At 59.6% G+C, this 18867-nt stretch overlaps 1 protein-coding gene across 1 annotated transcript; it reads right to left on the bottom strand.

The window, feature by feature from the left end:
- Positions 1-10740: 10740 nt before the first annotated feature.
- Positions 10741-18714, bottom strand: MFAP4 (microfibril associated protein 4). The gene is made up of 6 exons (XM_078853473.1): positions 18449-18714; positions 14655-14739; positions 14282-14442; positions 13916-14012; positions 12349-12531; positions 10741-11047 (listed from the first exon to the last, which is right to left on the bottom strand). The coding sequence occupies exons 1-6, from the start codon at positions 18647-18649 to the stop codon at positions 10800-10802; spliced, it is 975 nt and encodes a 324-aa protein (XP_078709599.1). The 5' UTR covers positions 18650-18714; the 3' UTR covers positions 10741-10799.
- Between the last annotated feature and the right edge of the window lie 153 nt (positions 18715-18867).

Here is an 18867-nt window from a genome sequence, read left to right as displayed (position 1 = left end):
CCCCCCTCTCCAGCCAGCCCCCTTCAGCCAGCCCTCTCACCCCCTTGAGTTTAGTCCTCCCAGCCAGACCCCACGCTCCCCCTCCCCTGCTCTGCCCTGGCTCCAGCCAGGCCCCCTGTCCCGCACTTGAATAGCAGGACAACACACTGATCTCAGCTAAGGGGAGGGATCCTCTAGTGGTTACCTACGTTTTATAGATTGCTGGAAAATGGGGGGTGTCACTGGAATAGAACCCAGGAGTCCTGGCTCCCAGCCCCCTCCCCGCTCTAACCACTCAAGCCCACTTCCCTCCCAGAGCTGGGGAGAGAACCCAAGAGACCTGGCTCCCAGACCCCCCCAGATCTAACCACTCAAGCCCACTTCCCTCCCAGGGCTAGGGAGAGAACCCAGGAGTCCTGGCTCCCAGATTCCCGCCCCACAAACCACTAGAAGCCATAGCCTGAGATTTTCCCTGCAACTTTCCCAAGCATCCGCGGTTCTTCAGGACGTCGGTGTGGGATGTGTGAGATGCAGCCACCTCTGGGGCAGGGCAACTGGAGAACAGCTGCAAAGCGACACTGCACAGGGACGGCTCGCTCGGCACAGAGATGCAGCCACCTCTGGGGCGGGGCAGGGATATTGTATTGAAGCCACTTACCTCTGAGGTTCCAGCAGGGAGCACCCAAGCGGCCGTGAAAAGCAGGAGGGTGACTTTCTCAGGGGACATCCTGGTATCCGATCCCCGAATAATTCACTGAGGGGCTTCCCCTGAAACAACTAGAATGAGCAGGAGTCAGACTAGCCAGACATGTAGGAACATTCCCCTCTAGGGGGTGCCGGCTCCCATCCTGCCCCAGGGCAGGGGACTGGCTGGCTCCGGGGGGTGGGGAATGCGACCCGGGGCCTCTATTGGAGGGTTACAGCTTGGCCAACTCTCATGAGTCTCATGATAATTCTTGTTTCCCATAAAGCCCCAGCTCCTGGAGTCAGGTGGATACGTGATGACTTCAGCCTTCGTTCGTAAAGGAAAACTCAGTTTCCAGCCCTGGTGGTGGAGGAGAAAGCTTCCAGACCTGACCCCAGTACACCCTAGAGGCTCCGAAAGCAAATCAAAAGCGCCAGAAATCTCACTGTTTTTACAGAATCTCATGGTTTGAAAGCTAATCTCATGAGTTCTGCTGAGCCGGACTCCTGGTTTGGGGTTGGCAATTCTGGGGTGATCTCTTACCTGCCGCTCTCTGTCTGCTTCCTCCAGATCTCATCCGGTTGTGGGGTTTTAATGGCAGCTCTTGGGCTGGGGGCGGGGAGGGGGAACGGGTTATCAAGATCTCCGTTATTGGCAAGAAATGTGGCCGTTACTGAAGCACCCAAGTTTGCAACTTTGGGTTTAACGGGCTGATTTTATCTGAAACCCCTTTACATCATTTTCCTGCCTCGGCTCTTGGGCTAAGCTCATTGCTCAGATCTTTCAGGAATTTGGGGTTGAAATATCTCCCCCTCCAAAGTGATCCCAGGAGTCCTGCCTTCCAGCCCCCCTGCTCGAAAACACTAGCCCTCACTCCCCTCCCAGAGCTGGGGATAGAACCCAGGAGTCCGGGCTCCCAGCCCCCCCTGCTCTAACCCACTAGACCCCACTCCCCTCCCACGCCGGGGATAGAACCCAGGAGTCCGGGCTCCCAGCCCCCCCTGCTCTAACCCAATAGACCCCACTCCCCTCCCACAGCTGGGGAGAGAACCCAGGAGTCCTGGCTCCCAGCCCCCCCTGCTCTAACCCACTAGACCCCACTTCCCTCCCAGACTTGGGGAGAGAACCCAGGAATCCTGGCTCCCAGCCCCCCTGCTGTAACCCACTAGATCCCACTCCCCTCCCACGGCTGGGGAGAGAACCCAGGAGTCCTGGTGCCCACATTTGGCAAAGAGGCCCTGTGCTGGGCAAGGTGCAGGGGAGCTGCTGGGGTGCTCAGGGTACCGGAGCGCCGGCCTCACGAGAGGAGACTCAGGGCGCTGGGCTCTGTGAGCCTGGACCAAGGGCCGAGGTGGGGTGGGGTGGGGGGTGGCAGCTCATTCAGGGCACGTCGCGGTGGGAGGGGAGGGGGAGCCATGGAGACGCTGACACTGGTGGGCCTGGAAATGGGGAGAAGGCTCCAGGGGAGGCAGAGTCTGGAAGAGCCTCCCAATGGGAGCCAACGCCCTGAGTAGGCCGAAGACGGGGCGCGGCCGGTTTCTGAAGGGGTGGAGAGGACGGGGTGGCCTGTGATAGCAAAGGACTTGGCTACACAATCCAGGAGATCCCTTCCAGTCCTGCGTAGCTGTGACTCCCAGCCCCCCTGCTCTGACCCACCAGCCCCCACTCCCTTCCCAGAGCCAGGGAGAGAGCCCAGGAGTCCTGGCTCCCAGCCCCCACTGCCCTAACCCACTAGACCCCACTGCCCTCCCAGAACTGGGATAGAACCCAGGAGTCCTGGCTCCCAGCTCCTCCCCCCAACCTGACTCCACTCCCCTCCCAGAGCTGGGGATAGAACCCAGGAGTCCTGGCTCCCAGCCCCCCTCCCAACCCGGCTCCACTCCCCTCCCAGAGCTGGGGACAGAACCCAGGAGTCCTGGCTCCCAGCCCTAACCCACTAATCCCCACTCCCCTCCCAGAGCCGGGGATGGGAACCAGGTGGAGTCTTGCAACAACTAATTGTCTCCAGCCTCAAGCGCGTCTCTGTTTCCTCCTGCGTGCTACACACTGTTCCCGAGAATGCAGCCCCATGTCTTCGAGGAAGGGAGCCAAAGCGAGAGCCAGGAACGCTTCCAGCCGCCCATCCCCCAGCTCTGCCCAAGGCTCGTGCAGCTCTCCGCAAGTCGCTGTGGGGCGAGGGGGATCTGCTTCCAGCCTGAGCGCCAGCTCCCTCCGTCCACCCTTCAGGCTCCGCAGCCCGCACGGCCCTGCCCGCGCTCAGAGCAGAACTGAAGAGCTCCTTCCCACCGCCCGGGGGCCCCGTGAACAGCTCCAGCAGCCGGAGGAGCTGCCGGAGAAGCTGGTCCCCAGGTGAGCTTGGAAGCAAAAGTCCCTTTTCTCCTGGGCTGCATTTCGGAAGGTCTCCGCATCACGGACCTTTGTTGACCATCCCAATATTGGGGAACCTGCCATGGTGGTCAACCAGGCCTCAGAGCGTCATGGGGACATACCCTCTTCTCCGGATGACCCCTGAGGCCTTGTGGGTGGGTGGGTGGGTGGACGGGCCGGGGCAGAGACTGGGTCCCATCTGTGGCCCCAGTCTAGCAGGAGGACAGAAGACGTTCAGATCCACCAGTAACCTCCTGTGCATGATCCAGGCCATCAGCCCCCTCTCCACAGCAGAGCATGCCCCTCAGAGCAGACCCGGTGGTCGATCCTCAGCACCCAGCGGGTCGGCCGACCGCCGACAACTGATGGGTAGCTCCACTCACTTTTCCAGGCTGAGGGCATCTGCCATGAAGGTGTTCGGCCGCGGCTGATCCCGGCTCGGCGCTGAACCGATCTAAAAGGAGTCGCAGGAACGATTCGGTTTGGCCCCCGCCCCCCCTACCCTTCCAATCCTGCAACGCACAGCCCAAGAGGTCCCAGCCTGTGGACGGTGGAGCAGCTGCGCCCCGGGACAGCAGACCACACATCCCGAGCGCGCATGGCGCGATGGCGCTGGCCGGCGTGGCTGCGAAGGCAGCGGGAGCTTGCAGCGCTTAGGAACAGCTCGGGCGGCAATTGTTGCGGGTCCGTTCAGGCCGGCTCCACAACACGCACCACAAGTGGCAAGGGTGGCCGTTGCCCTACGAGAAGATGCGCGTCTCATCATTTCCAGCATCAGGTGGGTTCTAAGATAGATGCCCGTCTCTAACCCCTCGCCGGGCAAATCGCTCTGCCAACTTTAATCACAGGACCCTAGGCACCGCAGGCTGGAAGGGACCTCGGAAGGTCATCCAGTCCATCCCCTGGGCTGAGGCCGGACAAGTAACCCTAGACCAGCCCTGACAGGTGTTTGTCCCCAACCTGGTCTTAAAAACCCCCAGTGACGGGAATTCCACCATCTTCCTCGGTCACCTGTTCCAGGGCTGAAGGAGCCTCAAAGTTAGGAAGTTTCCCCTAATATCTGAGTCTCCCTTGCTGCAGACGAAGCCTGTTACTTCTTGCCCTCCCCGTGGAGAACATCTGAGCTCCGTCCTCTCTGTGCAGCCTTTGACATCTTTGACGCCTGTTCTCATGTCCCCGCTCCACCTTCTCTTCTCAATACGGAAACATGGCCAATCGTTGCAACCTTGCCTCACAGCTCAGGGTTCATAGGACCATAGAATCATAGAAGATCAGGGCTGGAAGGGACCTCAGGAGGTCATCTAGTCCAACCCCCTGCTCAAAGCAGGACCGATCCCCAACTAAATCATCCCAGCCAGGGCTTTGTCAAGCTTGGCCTTAAAAACTTCTAGGGACGGAGATTCTACCACCTCCCTAGGTAACGCATTCCAGTGTTTCACCACCCTGCTAGTGAAAAAGTTTTTCCTAATATCCAACCTAAATCTCCCCCACGGCAACTTGAGACCATTACTCCTCGTTCTGTCATCTGCTACCACTGAGAACAGTCTAGGGCCATCCTCTTGGGAACCCCCTTTCAGGTAGTTCCTAAATCTCTGCTCATTTCTGTTGCTCTCCTCCGGACTCGCTCCAATTTGTCCTCATCTTTCTGAGAGTGCAGTGCCCAGACTTGGACACGGGATGTCAGCTGAAGCCCCACCAGTGCCAAGAAGAGTTGTCTCCAGCACATGCCAAGAACTTGTTGGCTGTTTTGTGTTACTTTTCCAGTGGCTGGCTTGGGTGGCTCATGACCCCCATTCCTACCAGGTCTTGTGCTTGGGATCTTTCGTGAGTTGTTCTCGAAATGTCTCTTCCACCTCCTGATTTGGTGATCTACAGTAGACCCCTACCATGACCTTGTCCCCTATTTCCACCCTCCCCCGATTTTACCTTCACCCAGAGGCTTTCAACAGGGATCCGTCTGGACCTCAGAACGAGTATAGTCATTTCTGATATATAAGGCAACACGCCTGCCCTTTTTTTCTTGCCCGTTCTTCCTCAACAAGCTGGCCCCTCTAGCCCAATATTCCTGGCAATTTGCATAGTTTTTTAAAGAAGAAATTCTCTGCCTAAAAGGATCTTTCTTCTAATGGCAAAACCTCCTGCTAAATGTACATCTCAAATGGACTTTGAATGTAAGGATCAATAACTACATCTTTCGCGTCACAAAGTTTTTGTCTTGGAATTTCCTTTTATTTGCAGAAAGGCAGGGTCTTCCAACAAGATACCGCTTCCTAGCTATCAATAGTGTCTTCAAGGGTAAACGTGGGTAAAGGGAGTTCTCATTTGGGGTATATGGCATTTACCCACATCTCAACTGGGGGATATCAAATCTACTGTACCCACTGGTTTTTTTTTTAACCCCTACACCGTGTCTGTAGATAAAGAATGACTATATTCGCAGTGGAAACCAAATGAGATGAAAATTAGACAGCAAGGATCCAAAGTCTAGGGTTATCAATTTACTGACTTTATTGTCACTCCTTTTCCTTCCCTCACCCAACTGGCCCCCCCCTTCCCCAACCACCTGGGACCCCCTTCCCCCCACCCAGCCAGGGGGCCTCCAATCACACTGATGTCACCCCCACCGGGTCATCCCTCCCAGAGACAGTGCAATGCATTGAACTCGTGATGCCCTGGCCTTCAGCCCTGGAACTAAGGGGTTAACTGCTGGGGTAGGGGCAGGGCGGTGCGGGGTGGGGGGGGGAGCGGGAAGTGAGCAGGAGGAAGCTGCAGTGACAGGGAGCAGCCACTAGAGGGGGAGGCGGGGCAGGAGCAGGAGGCTGCAGTTACAGGGAGCAGCCACCGGGGGCGTCACCGGGCAGGTGTCTCTCTGCCCCTCAGGGTACCCAGCCCAGAGCATGTCGTCCTGGGTCTGCTGGGTCCTGGCGGGACTGGAGAAGCCCAGGAGGCTGAGGGCCTCGCAGGTCGGGGTGTCCACCGTCGGGACGGACACCTCCTGCGGGGGCTCCGGGGTGGGGAGGGGAGCCAGGACACCTGGGTTCTATTCCTGGCTCTAACCACTAGACCCTCCCCACTCCCCTTGCAGAGCCAGGGATAGAACCCAGGAGTCCTGGCTCCCAGCCCCCCACTCCCACCCCAGCTCTAACCCTTAGATTCCACTGGCTTCCTGGAGAACCCAGGCGTCCGGACTCACCTCCTTGGCAAACGTCCCCCCAGCCGGTGCCCCAGCACCCGGTGCCTGGGGGGAATCGGACCCCGGCGTCCGGGGGGGCAGACGGGCCGCACGCTGGGGGTGAGGTTGGCGGGGGTCTGGAGCTGCAGCAGTGTTCCCACTGGCTCGGAAGACGGCGTTGCAGGGGTGGGGGGTGGGGGCAATTCGGCTCACAGGCCGACAGCCTGTGGGCCCCCAGGAGGACCGTGTGCAGGGCAGGGTCATAGAGGCTGCAGGGGGAGAGTCCGGGATGAGGAATAGAACCCAGGCATCCGGGATTGGGACCCACAGAGCTCCCAGAGTCCAGGGCAGTGAACCGGACCCAGGTGTCCGGGATGGCATCACTCTAAGCACCCCTGGCCCCGGGTGTGATTGGATAAGACCCTGGAGTCTGGGTCAGCAGTGCCCCCAGCTCTATGAGGAGAGATTGGATGGGACCCAGGCATCCGGGACGACCCCCCCGCCACCACCGGGGAGTGATTGGATGGGACCCAAGTGTCCGGGATGCCCCCCTTCCCCCATCACCTCTGGAAGCAGTGCCCGGCTGACAGCACCCACTGGTGGGCGACGAGTGACACCCCCCCACTCACGGGAGTCCAGGAGGGGCAGGCTGACCTGCCACGGCCACGCTCCCCCCATGGCCACCCCGCCCCCCCCATGATCCGGCGCGAGGGGGAGGGGCTGCGGGGAGACCAGAGACTGGGATGAGGGGCAGCCAGCCGGGGACCTGAGAAAAGCCGGGGGGGGGGGGGGAGGGAAGGGGATCAAGGGAGGGGTCAGATACTCTCCTGGGTCAGGCAACGGGGGCAGGGAACTGAGGTTAAATAGAACAGGATTAGCAGGGAGGCGGGAGGCCGGGCTAGATGGGCCCGTTGCTCCTGTCCAGCCCCCGGCTCTGCAGGTGCCCCTCAGTCCTGACCCACAGCCCCCTGCTAGCCCAGTCCTGGGCTCTCCCCCCACCCCGGCTCTGCCAGTGCCCCTCAGCCCCGACCCGCAGCCCCCTGGGGCATGTAGGGACACAGGCCAGGCTCACAGCTGAGGCTCGCCGGAGCGGTTGGCCGAGGCCCCGTGTCTCCAGGACCCTCGTGCAGTGAGCTCATCCCTCAAGCGGTCGCTTTGGCTGCCGGGCCTGGGCGGGAGCCAGGTATAACCGCAGCGAGCCAGGGAACTACAGCTGTCTAGACACGTCTGGTGGGTCCCGGCGGGGCGAGGGGAGGAGGAGTGGGCTGGGAGCCAGGACTCCTGGGTTCTCTCCCCGGCTCTGGGAGGAGAGTGGGGGCTGGTGGATTGGAGCAGGCGGGGCTGGGAGCCAGGACTCCTGGGTTCTCTCCCCAGCTCTGGGAGGGGAGTGGGGGCTGGTGGGTTAGAGCAGGGGGGGCTGGGAGCCAGGACTCCTGGGTTCTCCCCCCGGCTCTCGGACAGCAGTGGGGGCTCGCGGGTTAGAGCGGGGGCTGGGAGGGACTCTCCGACCGAGAAGAACAGCAAAGAGGAGCTGGGCTCCCGTCCCGGGGCCAGGCAGCGTCTTGCGGTCGGTGCCCTGGATTCCAGGCCCCGGGGCCAGCAGCAGGTGCTGAGGCCGAAGGTTCAGACACCGACTGGCTGCTCTGAGGCCTGCCCCGTCCCAGATCTGCCGGGCCCTGCTCTCCTGGGGCTGCGCCCCCTCTGCCACCGGGCCCCCCGGCCCCGCAGCGAGGCTGGGAGCCAGGACGCCTGGGTTCTCTCCGCAGCTCTGGGAGGGGAGTGGGGGCTGGTGGGTTAGAGCAGCGGGGGCTGGGAACCAGGACGCCTGGGTTCTCTCCCCAGCTCTGGGAGGGGAATGGGGGCTGGTGGGTTAGAGCAGCGGGGGCTGGGAACCAGGACGCCTGGGTTCTCTCCCCAGCTCTGGGAGGGGAATGGGGGCTGGTGGGTTAGAGCAGCGGGGGCTGGGAGCCAGGACGCCTGGGTTCTCTCCCCAGCTCTGGGAGGGGAATGGGGGCTGGTGGGTTAGAGCAGCGGGGGGTGGGAACCAGGACGCCTGGGTTCTCTCCCCAGCGCTGAGAGGGGAGTGGGGGCTGGTGGGTTAGCCAAGGGCGGACTGGGAACCAGGACGCCTGGGTTCTCTCCCCAGGTCTGCCCATATGGGCACCTTCCCCTACAACACCCTCCTTCCCCCTCGTGTCACTCCTAAGGTAGCGGACGTATTCGGAGAGCCTCTCGTGCGTGGCTGTTTCCCAGCAGGGCTCTGTGTCCAGTCAGGCCCAGCCAGCGGCCGGCCGGGGGGGTCTGGTACGTGTGGAGGGATTAGCCGGGGCTTCTGGGATCTAGAAGCGGGGGGGGGGGGGCACAAGGGCTGGAAAGTCAAGCAAGGAACCTGAGACATGAGCCAAGAGGGGGGGAAAAATCTAGGTCTGGTCTGGGGGGACTGGCTGGCTCAGGGGGGCAGGGAATGGGACATGGGGGCTTCCCCCTCTAGGGGGCGCCAGCTCTGATCAAGCCCCAGGGCACGGGATTGGCTGGCTCATCGGGGGGTGGGGAATGGGACACAGGGCCACTAGGGGGCGCCGGCTCTGAGGGGGCCGCCTCCGTTTGTGGACTGTGGCTATTTGCCTTTCGCCGTGGTTCGTTCCACCCAGCTCCGCTCTCCGGGGCACGGGGAAGTCGGGGGGTGTCCCATGAGTCACCCCAGGGAGCGAGCGTGTGTGTGGAGCAGGTTCACGCCGGTGCGAGGGGCTTCCCGGTTCTTTGGTCTCTTCCCTCTGGCTTTGCCTGCTCTAGGGCAGACCAGACGGGTGTTTGAGCAGCGCCTAGCGCTGGGGTCTAGCGCCCCCTGGAGGGGACGGGCCCCATGTCCCATGCCCTGCCCCCCTGAGCAGGTCAGTCCCCTTCCCCCAGTTGGAGTGAGACTTTTTTGGCTGGCGGGAGGATGGCATGGAGGGGGGGGGGCCGGGCTCTGAGCCCCACGACACCGCTGGGGGTAGGGAAGGGAGCGGCGCCATGCAGTGCATTGTGGGCTGCTAGCGACGGTCCCCTGGATGTGGCTGCCCAGCAAGGGCTGCTGGGAGGTTTGCAGTGCATTGTGGGAGGCTCGCAATGCGGCCCTGTTCGGGGCAAGGCAGCAAAGGCTGCTGGGTAATGTGCGGCGCGGTGTGGGACGAAGCCCCGTAGCCAATGCCCAGGTGCATTGTGGGAGGCTAGCGATGCTCACCTGGGAATGGGGCTTTGTAGCTAGGGCTGCTGGGTAATTTGCAATGCATTGTGGGACCAAGCCCAGCCCCCCTCTCTCAGGGGGGCAGACACAAGGACACACGTGCAGCAAAGCATTGTGGGATAGTGGTGATGCCTCTCCAGAGAGCTCCCTGCAGAAAGGGTTGCTGGGTAGTTTGCAATGCATTGTGGGACAAAGTCTGTCCCAGGCCCCTCTGGGACTGGGCAGTGGGAAAGGCAGGATCGAGACTTGTGACTCTCTCTGCTGCCTTCAGCCCCCCAGCCCTGGGCCATCCCCCTGTCCCCCTCTCCCTGCCCTGGCTAACATGTCTTTGAGCCCCCTAACCCTGACATGGGGTTCCAGTGGGGGCAGGGAGCGAGGGGATGGGACCCAGGCGTCCGGGATGGGAGTGCCCCCTGCCCCCTCAGGGAGCGAGGGGATGGGACCCAGGCGTCCGGGATGGGAGTGCCCCCTGCCGAGGGGATGGGACCCAGGCATCCAGGTTGGGAGTGCCCCCTGCCCCCTCTGGGAATAAGGGGATGGGACCCAGGCGTCCGGGAAGGCAGTGCCCTCAGCCCCATCAGGGAGCGACAGGATGGGACCCAGGCATCTGGAGCGTCAGTGCCCCCAGGATCCCCCACCCCCCAGTGCAGGCCTGAACTGAGACCTGGTGTCACGCCAAGACCTGTTGGGGGAGGGGAGAGTATCGGGGGTGGAATAAGGACGGGGGGACCCCGCGTGTTCTGGCAGGGATCGGGGTTAGGGTCACCCCGGGCATCCTCCCCCCACCCGCATCCTGCAAAGAGCCAGAGAGGAGCCTCAAGGAACGGAGTTTTATTAGGGGACAGAGAGTGGGGCACAAGGGGGCAGCAGCCAGCCTCTTGGGTGGGTGCCCCCCACTCCCGCCCCGTAGCCCCCTGCCAGCCCCGCCCTGGGCTTCCCCCTTCTCGCAGCCGGTGCCCCCCACTTCCGCCCCACAGCCCCCTGCCAGCCCCGCCCTGGGCTTCCCCCTTCCCGCCGCCGGTGCCCCCCACTCCCGCCCCGCAGCCCCCTGCCAGCCCCGCCCTGGGCTTCCCCCTTCCCGCCGCCGGTGCCCCCCACTCCCGCCCCGCAGCCCCCTGCTGCCCCTCCTCCGACCCCCCCTGAGACCGGACCGGTCTTGTGGCGCCGGTTCACCCAAGCCAGGATTCGAACTCACGTCCCCAGTCCGATATAATAAAAGCCCGTTTCCCCACAGCACCCTGCTCCTCCGGGCTCTATCCTGCTCCCCGCCCCCGACCCCGTTTCGCCCACCCCCCACCCCCAATCCCTTCCCCCGAACTCCACCGGGCTCCCTGGGCCCCGCTCCCGGCGAGAGGGCGGGGGGAGGCGGCTCAGATGCGCCGGATCTTCATCTCGCTCTTGCGGAGCGAGTAGTAGAAGCCTTTCCACTGGGCCCAGTTGAGGCCGTTGGCGTAGGAGAGGTGGGCCCCCCCCAGGTAGAAGCCGTTGAGGTTGGAGAAGTGGCAGCTTTTGAACCACCAGGCGCCGGAGGAGAGGGCCGCACAGTTTTGCACGTACAGGTCTTGGTCGCGGTCGAAGGTGGAGAACTTCTGCCCGGTGTGGTAGGACAAGGAGTCGCCTGGATGCGGGAGAGGGGACGGGTTAGACGGGGCGTCTCCATCTCGGCTGGGGGAGCGGCCGGCCGGGGACCACCCTGCCCTGGGTGGTTTTTGGCTGGCGAGAGGGTCATTAAGGAGGGCCCCGGGGATGCCCCCCCGGCGCTCGGGGTTGCCGAGCGGCTGCGTCCGCGGGCATGGGTCCCTCTGCCTCGGTTGGCTGTGGGATTGCGCTCACAGGGCAGCGGGGATGGGGGTGGGCTGGGGCAGGGCGGGGGCGGGGGGCCGCGTCAGGGCTCTGAGTGTCGGGATGACAAGCCCCAGCACTAAGAGGCAGCCACCTCTGGGGTAGGGCAGCTGGGGAACAGCTGCACATGATGCTTTCCAGAGATGGCTCACTCGGGGCTGAGATGCAGCCACCTCTGGGGCAGGGCAGGTGGAGGTTGATTCAGAGGAGACTAACATTGACTCCCTCATCAGTGCAGGGACTCCTGGGTTCTGTCCCCAGCTCTGGGAGAGGAGTGGGGTCTAGGGGTTAGAGCGTGTGGGGGCTGGGAGCCAGGACTCCTGGGTACTGTCCCCAGCTCTGGGAGAGGAGTGGGGTCTAGGGGTTAGAGCGTGTGGGGGCTGGGAGCCAGGACTCCTGGGTTCTATCCCTGGCTCTGGGAGGGGAGTGGGGGCTAGTGGTTAGAGCGTGTGGGAGCTGCGAGCCAGGACTCCTGGGTACGGTCCCCAGCTCTGGGAGAGGAGTGGGGTCTAGGGGTTAGAGCGTGTGGGGGCTGGGAGCCAGGACTCCTGGGTTCTATCCCTGGCTCTGGGAGGGGAGTGGGGGCTAGTGGTTAGAGCGTGTGGGAGCTGCGAGCCAGGACTCCTGGGTACTGTCCCCAGCTCTGGGAGAGGAGTGGGGTCTAGGGGTTAGAGCGTGTGGGGGCTGGGAGCCAGGACTCCTGGGTTCTGTCCCTGGCTCTGGGAGGGGAGTGGGGGCTAGTGGTTAGAGCGTGTGGGAGCTGCGAGCCAGGACTCCTGGGTACTGTCCCCAGCTCTGGGAGAGGAGTGGGGTCTAGGGGTTAGAGCATGTGGGGGCTGGGAGCCAGGACTCCTGGGTTCTGTCCCCAGCTCTGGGAGAGGAGTGGGGTCTAGGGGTTAGAGCATGTGGGGGCTGGGAGCCAGGACTCCTGGGTTCAGTCCCTGGCTCTGGGAGGGGAGTGGGGGCTAGTGGTTTAAATGAGGGAGGTGGGGATCAGGAACCCTGGGTTCAGTCATTGCCTGCAGGAGGGGCATGGGGTTCGGTGGGCCACATGCCTGGACAGCTGGGTTCTCTCACCTGCCCCGCCATCGGTGAAGCTCCCCACGTGCAGGGTGTAGCCGTCCTCCTCGGCGCTGATAGCATGGGGCGACAGGGAGAAATCCATGTACTTGGCCCAGGCCGTGTTGTTCTCAAAGTCCTCCAGGTCCACCCGCAGCTCGTACTTCCGCTTCAGGGTCAGGAGGTAGATGTTCTGCAGGCCTGCGGGGCAGGGCAGGGCGGGGAGCACGTGTGAGGATCCAGCAGGGAAAGAGTTAACCTGGAGGGTGGGGGAAGGGGGGTGTATGTGTATTGGGGGGCTGCTGTCCACCAGAGCATCTGGCCTGGGTGGCTTTTGGGGCTTGGAACAGGGAAGCCGGGGACAAAAGAGAAGGAAGAGAATGGGAATGGGGGTGAATAGATGGAGGGGTATTTGGGGATGGATGGATGGATGAAGGAGTGTGTAGGGATGGCTGGCTGGCTGGGTGGGGGGTGTGTGGGGGGTGGATGGGTGGAGGGAGGGGTGTGTAGCTGGGGGTGGATGGATGGATAGAGGGGAGCAGGTGGGCGTGGATGGATGGATGGATAAAGAGATATGTGGGGGTGGATGGACGCATGGATGATTGGATAGAAGGGTGTGTACGTGAGGGTGGATGGATGGATGAAAAGATATGTGGGGGTGAGTGGATGGGTGGGGGTGGATGGATGAAAGGAGGGGTTTTGGGGGTGGATAGATGGATGGATAGAGGGGTGTGTGGGGGTAGATGGCTGGATGGATAGAGGGGTGTGTGGAGGTGGATGGATGGGTAGAGAGGTATGGGGGTGGATGGATGGATGGTTGTGTGGGGCTGGCTGGCTGGAGGGGTGTGTAGGTGAAGGTGGGTGGATGGATGGATGAAGAGATATGTGGGGGTGGGTGGATGGGTGGGGGTGGATGGATGAAACGAGGGGTTTTGGGGGTGGATAGATGGATGGATGGATAGAGGGGCGTGTGGGGATGGGTGGATGGATGGATAGAGGGGTGTGTGGGGATGGGTGGATGGATGGATAGAGGGGTGTGTGGGGATGGGTGGATGGATGGGTAGAGAGGTATGGGGGTGGATGGATGGATGGGTGTGTGGGGCTGGCTGGCTGGAGGGGTGTGTAGGTGAGGGTGGGTGGATGGATGGATGAAGAGATATGTGGGGGTGGGGGGATGGGTGGGGGCATGTGGGGGTGGATGGTAGGTTAGATGAGGTGGGGGTGGATGGATGAAAGGAGGGGTTTTGGGGGTGGATAGATGGATGGATGGATAGAGGGGTGTGTGGGGGTGGGGGGATGGGTGGGGGCATGTGGGGGTGGATGGTAGGTTAGATGAGGTGGGGGTGGATGGATGAAAGGAGGGGTTTTGGGGGTGGATAGATGGATGGATGGATAGAGGGGTGTGTGGGGGTGGGGGGATGGGTGGGGGCATGTGGGGGTGGATGGTAGGTTAGATGAGGTGGGGGTGGACAGGCACAGAGAGATGGATGGATGGAGGGGCGGCGTGGCAGAGGCTAGGACTGGTAGGGTGGCGGGAGGTAGGCCCAGGTGGCTGTGGGGCCGGGGCCCCTGTCCCATCACCTACCCAGCCAGTATTCGCTGTCGGCCCTGCCGAACCCGAACCGATAGTCGTTCCAGCCCCGGAAGAAGCTGACCGAGCCGTTGAAGCGCTTCTGGAAGACCTGGCGGCATGATGGAGAGAGAGCGGGGTCAGACCCCCGGGGCAGGGGCTTTGGGTTAGGGCCGGCAGCACGTCCCTTATGGCCTGAAACCTCTATGGATAATGGATCTATGGGCTGAGCCAATCAGGGACAGAGCTCTCCAGTGGGGAGTGGGGTAGGGGACCCACCCGGGACTCCTGGGTTCTATCCCCGGCTCTGGGAGGGGAGAGGGGTCTGGTGGTTGGAGCGGGGCAGGGGGCACACCCCTGGCTCTTAACGATGCTACGCACCGTCCACTTCCCGTCGTCCGTGGTCATGTCGCAGTAGACCGGCACGGGGATGTTGGGGCCAGCCGGGTAGATCAGATAGACGCCGTCCGTCTCTGATCCCTGGTCGTAGACATCCTCACAGTCCAGGGGAAAGGATTCGTCCGCACACAACTTCTGCTGAGCTGCCCAGCGGAGAGAGCATTAGCCAGACCCTGCCCCTGTTCCCCGATGTGTCCTGCGCTGGGATCGAATTCTCCACCTCTGCCTCTAGCAGCCCCACATTGCTCCTCTAGGGGGCAGCAGCCGCCTCCTGGCCCTCTATGCCCCACCCAGCGACTAGCGGGTGACAGGGCAGGATACGCACAGCGGGGACCGGGCTTGGGGTGGGACTTACCTTGAGCGTTGATGGCTTGGCCATCGGTCATGGGCGCCCACGCCAGGAGGAAGAGAAGCAGTGGGAAATGGACCAGCGAGGACGCCTGTAGCAGCCGGAGAGAGAGAGACACCGAGTGAGGAAGGGGCCTTCATCTAGAGTAAAAATGGGGGACCCCAGAGTCAGACCCTCTCCCTGCTCTGAGATCACGGGGTTCAGAGCCCCAGATTCCCCTCCTCCCCATAGAGATTTAATGTATAGTCCCACAAAGCTTTTGGCCTGGGAATTGGTGATGTTTGGGGGCTCACCCAGACCAGTAAGACCCTGGGACCTTTCCTCTCTGGTTCATCCCCTCCAGAAGGAGTGAAACCTGCCCCCAGGTCTCAGTCCACTTGGGTCACTCACTGCACGAAGCTTCGTCACATATACCCCTGCATCCGCGCATTGCCGTCACCCAGCTACAGAGCTCCGCACAACCCTTCGGTTCCGAACGTGACGCGCTCCCATAAAAGACCCACTGGGCATCCATTGGTGTGGTATACAAGCAGCTGACTCTGTTGCTTATTCTGGGGGGTCCTGTTCGCCCCTTGAGGTGGCTGGACTCTGACTTTCACAGAATGGCCTCACTTAAATTCACAGTTTCCAAATGTTCACTTCCCAATGGTTCATTCCCCTCCCTGCGAAAAATTGATGCTTTATTTCCCGTCGGAATTTGTCGAGCTTCAACTTCCAGCCATTGGATTGTGGTAGATCTTTCTCTGCTAGATTGAAGAGCCCATTAATAAATACCTGTTCCCGATGTCAGTATTTATGGACCGGGATCAAGTCACCCGTGGACCTTCTCTTTGCTAAGCTACATAGACTGAGCTCCTGGAGTCTCTCACTATTAAGGATGGTTTCTAAACCATTCGTCAATCCCATGGCTCTTCTCTGACCCATCCTTCTTGGATTGTGGGCTCCAGAACCGGAGTGGGCCAAACCACACCAGGGCCAAATATAAAGGTCAAATAACTAGGGCTGTCGATTAATGGCAGTTAACTCAAGTGATTAACTCAAAAAAATGAGTTAAATGTTAAATGTGTTAAATGAATTAAAAATATCAGTTGGGATTAATCACACTGTTAAACAATAGAATACCCATTGAGCTTTATTGCATATTTTTGGATGTTTTTCTACATTTTCAAATATATTGATTTCAGTTACAATAAAGAATACAAAGTGTACAGGGCTCACTTTATATTATTATTTTTGATTACGAATATTTGCACTGTAAAAATGATAAACAAAAGAAACAGTATTTTTCCGTTCACCTCATACGAATACTGAAGTGCGATCTCTTTATCGTGAAAGAGCAATTTACAAATGTAGATTTTGTTTGTTACATAACTGCACTCAAAAACAAAGCAATGGAAAACTTCACAGCCTACAAGTCCACTCAGTCCTACTTCTTGGTCAGCCAATCGCTCAGACAAACAAGTTAGTTTCCATTGACGGGAGATAATGCTGCCGGCTTATTATTTGCAATGTCACCTGAAAGTGAGATCAGGCATTCGCATGGCACTGTTGTAGCCGGCGTTGCAAGGTATTTACGTGCCAGATACACTAAACGTTTGTATGTCCCTTCATGCTTTGGCCACCATTCCAGAGGACATGCTTCCATGCTGATGATGCTCGTTAAAAAAATAATGCATTAATTAAATTTGTGACTGAACTCCTTGCGGGAGAGTTGTTGGTCTCCTGCTCTATTTTACCCATGAAGTATTCTGCCATATTTCATGTTAAAGCAGTCTCGGATGATGACCCAGCACACGTGGTTTGTTTTAAGAACACTTCAGATTTGACAGAAAACGCAAGGAAGGTACCAATGTGAGATTTCTAAAGATCGCTACAGCACTTGCCCCAAGGTTTAAGAATCTGAAGTGCCTTCCAAAATCAGAGAGGGACGAGGTGTGGAACAGGCTTTCAGAAGTGTTAAAAGAGCAACACTCCTATGTGGAAATTACAAAACCTGAATGACCAAAATATAGATAGATAGATAGATAGATAGATAGATAGATAGATAGATAGATAGATAGAAGGGGGTTATGGGATAGATAGAAGGAGATTATGGGTGTAGCTAGGTAGATAGATAAAAAAGGGGGTTATGTGATAGGTAGAGAGAAGGGGATTATGGGGCTAGATAGGTAGAAAGAAGGGGGTTATGGGATAGGTAGATGGAAGGGAGTTATGGGATAGGTAGAGAGAAGGGGGTTATGGGGCTAGACATATAAAAAAAGAGGGTTATGGGATAGGTAGAGAGAAGGGGATTATGGGGCTAGACAGATAAAGAGAAGGGGGTTATGGGATAGGCAGATGGGAGGGGGTTATGGGATAGATAAAGAGAAGGGGGTTATAGGATAGGTAGACAAGAGGGGGTTATGGAATAGGTAGACAGAAGGGGGTAGAGAGAAGGGGGTTATGGGATAGGTAGATGGGAGGGGGTTATGGGATAGGTAGACGCGAGGGGGTTATGGGATAGGTAGATGGGAGGGGGTTATGGGATAGGTAAATGGGAAGGAGTTATGGGATAGGTAAAGAGAAGGGGGCTATGGGATAGGTAAATGGGAAGGGATTATGGAAAGGTAAATGGGAGGGGGTTATGGGATAGATAAAGAGAAGAGGGTTATGGGATAGGTAGACAGGAGGGGGTTATGGGATAAATAAAGATAAGGGGGTTATGGGATAGGTAGATGGGAGGGGGTTATGGGATAGGTAAATGGGAAGGAGTTATGGGATAGGTAAAGAGAAGGGGGCTATGGGATAGGTAAATGGGAAGGGATTATGGAAAGGTAAATGGGAGGGGGTTATGGGATAGATAAAGAGAAGAGGGTTATGGGATAGGTAGACGGGAGGGGATTTTGGGATAGATAAAGAGAAGGGGGTCATGGGATAGGTAGACAGGAGGGGGTTATGGGATAAATAAAGATAAGGGGGTTATGGGATAGGTAGATGGGAGGGGGTTATGGGATAGGTAAATGGGAGGGGGTTATGGGATAGGTAAAGAGAAGGGGGTTATGGGAAAGGTAAATGGGAGGGGGTTATGGGATAGATAAAGAGAAGGGGGTTATGGGATAGGTAGACTGGAGGGGGTTATGGGATAGGTAAAGAGAAGGGGGTTATGGGATAGGTAAATGGGAAGGGGTTATGGGATAGGTAAATGGGAGGGGGTTATGGGATAGATAAAGAGAAGAGGGTTATGGGATAGGTAGACGGGAGGGGGTTATGGGATAGGTAGACAGGAGGGGGTTATGGGATAAATAAAGAGAAGGGGGTCATGGGCTAGGTAGACTGGAGGGGGTTATGGGCTAGGTAGACTGGAGGGAGTTATGGGCTAGGTAGACTGGAGGGGGTTATGGGATAGGTAAAGAGAAGGGGGTCATGGGCTAGGTAGACTGGAGGGGGTTATGGGATAGGTAAAGAAAAGGGGGTCATGGGCTAGGTAGACTGGAGGGGGTTATGGGATAGGTAAAGAGAAGGGGGCTATGGGATAGCTTGGCGGACAGACAGGGGTCCGCGTGGGGGTGGCTAGACGGAAAGGGCGAGAAGCGGGGTGGGTGGGTCTGGAGATCACGAGCTAGCCCTGGAGGGGAGGGTTGGCCGGACAAGGAGCGTTTCGAGCAGTTGCTACCAGCCAGAGCCGAGACAGACCCATCTGCCGAGGCAGAGCGCTTGTGCGATCCCACACACGGCACGGCCTGGCTCTGTTCTCAGTTAGCTCCCTCGGCCCCCTACTTTCCAGCCCGGCCCCCCCCCCCAGCACCCCGGGTGCACGTTACCTCCATGGTGCTGGGTGCTTCCTGTCGTCCCAGCCCGCAGCCCCGACTTGTCTGGCCGGAGCTGACCTGGATCACAGCTCGCTCGGCTCCCGTCTTCCCGTATTTTCCGCTCGGCTCCCCGCCCCCCAGACACCCCCAAAGGCAGGGGATCAGCTGACAGGCTATAAATCGCGGCACAGGGGCTGTGTGTAAACACACCATCTGGCAGGAAATGAAAGGGGGGGGGGAATCGCAGCCGTGGCCTGAGCTAAGGACACCCACGCCCTCCGGGCGGCTTGGCACGAACATAGTGTTACACCGTTCACAAGCTCACGTGTGAACGGACCGGGGCCCGGGCCAGCGGGGGCGGAGACAGAGGCGCCTTTTGGGGACTGCAGGGGTCAGCTGGGAGCCCGGACTCCTGGGTTCTCTCCCAGCTC

The sequence above is a fragment of the Lepidochelys kempii genome, chromosome 6, assembly GCF_965140285.1.
Source record: "Lepidochelys kempii isolate rLepKem1 chromosome 6, rLepKem1.hap1, whole genome shotgun sequence".
Classification (NCBI taxonomy): Eukaryota; Metazoa; Chordata; order Testudines; family Cheloniidae; genus Lepidochelys; species Lepidochelys kempii.
This window is presented reverse-complemented; position numbering and strand designations above follow the sequence as displayed.

Excerpts from the sequence above, each read along its gene's own strand:
- MFAP4 (XM_078853473.1), bottom strand. The coding sequence starts at position 18,649 with ATGGTGTGTTTACACACAGCCCCTGTGCCGCGATTTATAGCCTGTCAG. Across the intron at positions 14,740-18,448 it reads AAGCACCCAGCACCATGGAG|GCGTCCTCGCTGGTCCATTT; the intron begins GTAACGTGCACC and ends CGGCTGCTACAG. Across the intron at positions 11,048-12,348 it reads CTTCACCGATGGCGGGGCAG|GCGACTCCTTGTCCTACCAC; the intron begins GTGAGAGAACCC and ends TCCCGCATCCAG.